The sequence below is a fragment of the Cariama cristata genome, unplaced genomic scaffold (assembly GCF_000690535.1).
Source record: "Cariama cristata isolate BGI_N322 unplaced genomic scaffold, ASM69053v1 scaffold12281, whole genome shotgun sequence".
In the NCBI taxonomy this organism is placed as follows: Eukaryota; Metazoa; Chordata; class Aves; order Cariamiformes; family Cariamidae; genus Cariama; species Cariama cristata.
The window spans coordinates 20029-27523 of NW_009599899.1; the positions used below are offsets into that span (position 1 = coordinate 20029).

At 41.5% G+C, this 7495-nt stretch overlaps 1 protein-coding gene across 1 annotated transcript in view; it reads right to left on the reverse strand.

Annotated features, from left to right (window-relative positions):
* Window positions 1-6931, reverse strand: part of PLEKHH1 (pleckstrin homology domain containing, family H (with MyTH4 domain) member 1) — a gene marked incomplete at its 5' end in the record, with an annotated part of 16426 nt that extends 9495 nt beyond the window's left edge. The window contains 7 exons of the mRNA XM_009709849.1: window positions 229-384; window positions 798-975; window positions 3558-3655; window positions 4593-4769; window positions 5453-5565; window positions 6507-6615; window positions 6752-6931. Coding sequence (XP_009708151.1) covers window positions 229-384; window positions 798-975; window positions 3558-3655; window positions 4593-4769; window positions 5453-5565; window positions 6507-6615; window positions 6752-6931 — 1011 coding nt within the window. The remainder of the gene's footprint in view (window positions 1-228; window positions 385-797; window positions 976-3557; window positions 3656-4592; window positions 4770-5452; window positions 5566-6506; window positions 6616-6751) is intronic.
* Window positions 6932-7495: the final 564 nt, after the last annotated feature.

The following is a 7495-nucleotide window of genomic DNA, read 5'->3' on the forward strand; positions in this document are numbered from 1 at the left end:
TCCCAAGCCTGTAGCATCAGATGGTGGTGTTGTGACCCAAGTGCAGGAATTACTATCTCATCTCTGAATACTAATCTAGACAGACAATACCCAAGTGTATTTGATCTTGCTGCATTAATAAAAATTTATTAGCCATTTAGCAGCTCTTTGAAGATGTATGCTGAATGTAGCAGAGGGGAAAAAAAGAAAAAAGAAAAAAAAAAACCACGCAAAAACCCCAAAACAAACCTTCATGTTGCCCTGCAAACAATGTTCCAAATTCCTGCCAGAAGGATCATCTGTGAACAGAGAAAACCCCATGTGGGATGGCTTCCTCATTCCTGTCTCCTGGTTCAGTCGCTGCATGAATTCATCAACTGTTGAGGAACCATCAAAACCTACAACCTGCAATGAAGGAGGAGTTGATTGAGGATAACTTTCAAGAAACATGACACTGATGGGTATCACAACTAATGAAGCCTGATTTCCTACAGATTGGTGCCTCATTATTGACTGCCAGCTCCAGTGACAGCACTTGGATATTGTCTCCCTTCACATTGCATTCCTTCTCATACTGAGACACTTACAACACCTCTCCCTTTTCCCCAGCTACCCTTTCTTCCTAAGGCCTGTAGAGCTGTAGCTGGGTTCCTTTCATTTTCTCAGGAAAAAAGGCTAAAATGGCAAGGAGGGGAAATAGTGTCTATCTCCTGTTATCTGATAAATATAAACACCACGGTGCCACCCACGCATATGAAGGAGGAAGGTTATGGTGCGGTCCTGTAGTGCCCAGAAGAAAGGCAGTTGTGGTGGCTCACCTGATAGGTTCCGTTCATGAAGTGCACTGGGATGCTGAAGGGGAGTGAGTGGTGGTAGGGATTTCTCAGCAGGATTGACACAATCTCCATCCGGGAGGGCTTGGCTTCCCGCTCGCCAGTCTGCACGGTGCGGTCTACTGATCTCTGGCAGTAGATGGCATACTTGCCTATTTCACTCCTAGGCAAAGAGATGGAGATAAGCCAAAATCATGCTTTAAATGCCATGTCCTCTTCCATTTCCCATGCCATAACAAAGCATTCCTCCCTCAGGCTTTTGCTCAAGCAAAGACACATCTCTGTGCAAGCACCCCAGTTCATCTCAACAGCTTTTCACTTGACCTGTTAGTCTACAACACAAACCTGAGCTCCAAGGATCCATAAGATAAAAGTAGACAATGGACTCTTTAGGAAGCACAAGAGCATTCCCTGCTCCTAGATGGACTGGACATAGTATAGGAATATCCTGTTCTGTACCCTGTTGCCATCATAGTATCCATTCAACCAAGACCAGTTCACCCTCAAACTCGCTGTCATGCAGCAGAATTTAGTTACTAACATGTCAAGTCCTGCTAAGTATTATTAATAAGTTGTAAGGCATTAGTCTCACTTACAGGATTACAGAAATTGTGTTTATCAATTTACATGGTTATACAGATTACAAGTTTCCATGTATTAACCCTATCTGCCAATCAAGAGATGACTTGACAGAGATTCAAAGCAGGCTCAGATTTGTTGACAGTTCAATACAGTAAAGGGATAGCTACTAACATGATCAGTTTACTGTCTACTGAGTAGAGTGCTCCAGTGAACAGCACCAAAAGGATCTAACTGTCTCTTGACACCAGGCAGGAACAGTCAATTACATCTTTTGCAAAAATGTTAAGAATGTATATACTGAATAAGTTCTGAAATTGAAGGATTGATATAGATTTATAACCGTACTATCACTTTGCAGGGGAAACTAATTCCATTCAAGATGCCTTCAGGAGTTCAGTACATGATGTAATCTCCAGTTAAATCCCTGCAAGCAACATGGAAGTCAGGAGCTCTGGCTTTTCACTGTAACAATATATTGCTCACCTCCCCAGTAATGCGTTTGAATGATTTTCAAATAGAGAATCTTGCTTCAACAAGAAGCTGTTGTGTCTGGCTTCCAAATGCTCCTGAGCCCTGTGTCTTCTCACCTAGAAAACTGCGCCTCACTTTTCTTCCTCCCTTAGAGATTGGATATATACTTTAAGGTCACCTTTCATGAAAAACAATACTTAGAATGAAGATCTAGTGTAAATTTAGACCATAGACATTATGCAGTGTAAACATTCTAGTGTCTTGTTTGCTGTAGGAAACAGGGAAAGCATATCTATTTAACTGGTCAAGAAACAGTCGTACCTGCTCCGTCTAAAGAGAGAAAAGTATTCCTAAAGCTAGGCAGAAGAAGCTAAAATAAGTCCCTTTAGCAACTGCTCTAAATCTAATCTAAACTACAGATGAATATAAGCACAGTTTGCTGTAATTTCTGTATGTTTTTTTTCTAGCCCTAATATTTGTTTCATAGCTGGATTGTATAAATACATTTCCTCTTTGTTTCTGCTTAAAGTTTATTTGTTGATAAAGGTACTTTTGAGCTAAGAACCTGGCAGACCATCAGAATGCTAATGCTTGAAACTGATGCATTAAATCAGTTTCACAGAACCCAGCACATCCTTATGAAATTCAACAGTTCCTAACAGTAGAGCAGCTCCACTACTGAGTTGAATGGGCCAGTTTGGGGACTGGTAATGAACAAGTTTGAAAAGATGGTTTCTAGTACAAGCCAGAAGATCCCTAAACATGTTACCTTAGCCAATGGAAAGAAAGCCTGAACATCGAGGAGTGCCTGGTATCTGCATTTTTGCTTCTGAGAAGAAATAGCAAATGTAAGGCAGCATATAAGAAAATAGTAATAATAAAAAAAACTTCATAGGAGGAGCAAGCAGATTTCCTTTGCAATACCAGGAGACTTTTAGCTTGAGTTCCAAGGCAGACTTAGGCTGAGTATTTGAATGTGAATATTTGTTTGAAATGAAACCACTCTTTTACCTATGTCTTAGCAACAGTACATTGTTGCAACAGACAACTAGACATCTCTAGCTAGGACCTCCCTCCCAAGGACACAGTGAGATTATGCTGAAGACCAGATCACCATGGAAAGAAACAAAGAGCACAGCATGAACACTGGAGAACAACTTATTGCTGTTACAGTAGATTTTGCACCGCTTTCTTACAGGGGAAAGTGTAACACACCAAAGAGGTAACAGAAAACAGTACTAGCCTGTATTTCAGGTTTTTTAGTTTTTCCCAACTTTTTAGGGTTCCCTGAGATATTCTCTGCCTCACTTTTGTTCTGTCAGTATGCCTGCTAACCTGACAGCAGGATGTAATCACCTAAAATTTTAATAATTCATTCTAAATAATTACTTTGGTCTGTCTATGAAGAAAAGAAAGTAACTGCATCAGCAAAAAACTCCCTATGTAGCCCCAGTTATATCTGCAAAAAGTTCTTTTGCTAGAGTAGGTTACTCAGTTTTGTGAACTAGCTTAATATAAGTGACAAATTAATGTGAATGACTGAAGGGGAACAGCTTGATACCATTGGGAATCTTCTGTCCCTCCCCTAACTTATTTTTGCAGGTGCAAGTTACAAAATTGCTTCCATCTTTATCTGTAGTGGATGCAAAAGGCAATCAGCTTAGCAGAAGAAAACGCTGTTGCAGTCTTTACCTGGGGTCTGCATGTCGCTGCAAGTGCTGTTTGATGTACCAGAGGAAGTGATGTTGAGGCAGGAATAGAGGAGCACACAAAGCCAGGAGTTGCCAGCACTGTGAACATAAAACTGGACATCATTCCTGTTCTGTTGTTCTTGCCGGTTGTCCTTCATAGAATATTGCAACCAAAATGTTGGAGGATGACTAGTGCTTTTGGGAGTGACCATTTTTAGACATGTAGTTCAAGATGCTTCAATGGGAAGCGATGGTCAGAGGACAGACTGCTCTTCAGTATCTCAACGTGGACTCTAAGAAGAGGTGTTCTAAATGATTGGCTACTTTTCAAAATTTTGTCTAGCGTAACCAGAGCCAAATGAACAATTAGGACTTAAATTAGTACTTATTTTCTACTTGTAACTGCAAATCATAACAAAGAATATACTGGGGAATTTTGTTTCAAATTAGACCCATTATTCTTCAACTAGATTTTATTTTCTCATTTGAGCTGGGAATATTACAATCAAGTATGTACATTCATGCTGTAACTTATTAATTTGATTTACCCAGTAATTATAGTGCAAAAATCAGATTTCATGCTTAACAGTAATATTCATGATTTGCATGCTGTTGATTAACTAAAATGGAAAACAAAATTAATACCGTGTGACAACTATAGCTAGCCAACACAAGCTATGAATTTTGATTCTGAATGTGGTCCGAATAGACCACTTGCAACTGGTAAATGGTTAAATTCAAACTAAAATCTATTTTTCAAGTAGTTACATTCTCAATGTTTTTATTTGCACATCAATGCCAAGATTGCAACTTGCTGTAGGTGAACCTGCTTTGGCAGGGAGGTTGGACTAGATGATCTCCACAGGTCCCTTCCAACCCTGACAATCCTGTGATTCTGATTCTATGAGATTCTCCTTCCTCCAGCACACCTTTAGCATTTACACAATTTTATGAGAACCAATCCAATTGCTAATTATTAAAAACATAGAATTAAATAGAAACTATTTGCAGAGTGGAAGTCATAAGAGGAACTGACCTGAATGACTGAGTGGTTCTGGGGTTGTCGGCAGCTGGTCTGTTTAACAAGCTGACAGTAAATTTCATTCTGCAGCTCAGTATGTGTCAAGCAGACCTGCAGCGCTGTCTGGGCAAGTGACACGTGGTAATCAATAGAGGGTGCCTCCACAGGGACATTGATGAACAGCTGACAGGACTGTAAAAGGGTGGAAGTTAGTCAATGCCATGAATACAGCAACTCTTCTCTGGTACTTTCCAGACCAGGTTCCCCAGATGTGTTACAGACAATTAATGAATTCTTCTAAATAACCTTGAGAGGAGGGAGGAGGGTAAATACTTAATTCCTATCCCTCCCTCTTTAGTTGTGGCAACTAGAAAATTCACTCAGTCTCCCCCTACCTGAGGAGCTCAGAAGCCAGTAAGAGAATTGAGAGGAAAATGTGCTTCGTGCCTTCCATGCCTGTGCTTTACCTTGCTAAGACTGTCCATCCTTACTGCTGATCTTATACTTGTAGAGTGCAAGAATCAAATCTCCAATGGCTTCACCACTGGTTTTACTAACACAACTGTTTGCCAGTAATTTGTTTCTGTTTCCTTCAATCCAACTATTGGAGAGGAAAGAGGAAGATAAGGCTAACTTTGAAGCATAAAGCCTGTGGGGGACATTGCTCCTAAACCCAGATTCCCTACAAGGAAACTTCCAGAGAATGAATGACACCTAATATCTGACCGTCCTATTGTAATTAAATGACCCAGCATGCCTGTCTAAAGCAACCAATGGTGACAGTAAATATTGTGACAAACAACATGACCAAACAATGTCGTTGCCCCAACAACAGAGCAAAAGAATTCAAAACCATGCAATGTCCCTTTAAATACCTTAAAAAGTTTCAGAGCTTCAGTCTGTAGAGCCTCTGATGGCAGAGTGGTCAGGGATGTGTGCAACCCATCTTTACTGTAACACAACATCGGATGTTTCCACAGAGGAGAATCTGAGGTGCAGATGGGCAAAAACATGCAGTGTCAGAAACAGAAGAAAGATAACAGTGTCCACGTTCAAAAGGAGCCTTACCAAAATGGCAAAGTACCCAGGGAAGCAGCACTGCACTAGGCCACATTTGTCTTCGGTGCCACTTCATTGATTTCAGCAAAGCCTGCCATGAACAAGGAGTCACCAGCAGCATTAGCCATCAGCAGAAAGAAGTACTGCCATCCTGAATCCTGCTATGTCAGAGCTTATCAGCTGGATTTTGGTGAGAAACTGCTCAGCTGCATTTTCAAACAAGAGACACAAACTCTGCCAAGGCACCCACCTGCAGTGGGGGTCTTTGTTGGTGCAAGTCACCATTCAACAGTAAGCAAGGTTCACATATAGGTCTAGGAATATGTGAGCGTGCAGGAAGAGTATTAAGTACAAACGCATGTGTTCATACACATTTGAGAACATGGTACATAAACACACATGAATGAGCAAGTACCAAAGATGAGGAGGAACAGATGAGCATGGATGTATGTGTGAGGATTTATATGTGCAGACAGAGGAACAGATGTGAAGGCAAGTGTGTGTGAGCATATTTAGAGGAGACGGCATGTGTTTGTATGGTCAAGATTCCCAGGAAAGGAAAATCAGGACCAACCATAACAGGCAAAATTAAAGCTCAAGTTCTTTATTTTAATTTGAATTAATGTTACAGATGTTTCAGATGCTTTGATAAATGATGTGACAATGTGATGGACTTGCCTAGTTTTACTACAATGCCTGTATCCTCTCTGGAGATGTTACTGTGGAACTAGGTAAGGGAGAAGGATGCTGTATCATATCCTATTCTACTGAGAATCTCCTTCGCTCACCTTTGGTTGGATTAAAACTGGGAATTGAAATTACCCTTCCTTATGCTTTGCTACCATGGAAGAGTTTGTGGTTTCTACTTACCAGGGTCTCCTTCTGCATCCAACAGTTTTCCAATGAGTTGTTCATATGATGTGCCCACAGTGGCATTACTGCTACCAGCTGCTACGGTCAGATGGTACAGCCAGGTATTCTAGGCATAAGGATGAGAACAGTATGGGTCAATTCAGACCCTTGTTTTCTGCAAACAGGTTCGCTCTGTATGCCCCATCTGTTTGCTGATACCAAAAAGACTCTTGCTCTCCAGAAAGAGAGCAAGCCTTTTATACCTTCTCTTGTTTGGTGCGAATGAGTAAGTATGTGGGACTCTGGTCCTGTGGGTGAATCACCAACGTACAGTGGGATGACAGAAGTCCTCCACCAGCAGCTTCATAATCTTCATCAGAGTCACAGGAACGGTCTACTTCTTTCACTTTGGACTCGCGCATAGGCAGATGCCCTAGGGGACACTACAAGGAGAGCAAACAAGTTAGGTAAGCATAGCTAATCTCCCACTATGGACAGGGAACACTGGGAAAGAAAACCCAGGTCAAAATGTTAGCAGTTCTGTAAAATGTAAGGAATAAACTATAATTCAGTGTTTAATTATTATAATTCTACAATTATGCATTTCTATAGAATCTCTTCTCTTTTATCATTTCAACCAGCATGGGTTCATGAAAGGCAAGTCCTGCTTGACCAACCTGATCGCCTTCTATGACCAGGTCACCCACCTGGTGGATGAGGGAAAGGCTGTGGATGTTGTCTACCTGGACTTCAGCAAGGCCTTTGACACTGTCTCCCATGGCATTCTCCTGGAGAAGCTGGCAGCTCATGGCTTGGACAGGCACATCCTTCGCTGGGTGAAAAACTGGCTGGCTGGCCAAGCCCAGAGAGTGGTGGTGAATGGAGTTAAATCCAGTTGGCAGCCGGTCACCAGTGGTGCTCCCCAGGGCTTGGTATTGGGGCCGGTTCTAACATCTTTATTGATGATTTGGAAGAGGCAATTGAGTGCACCCTCAGTAAGTTGGCAG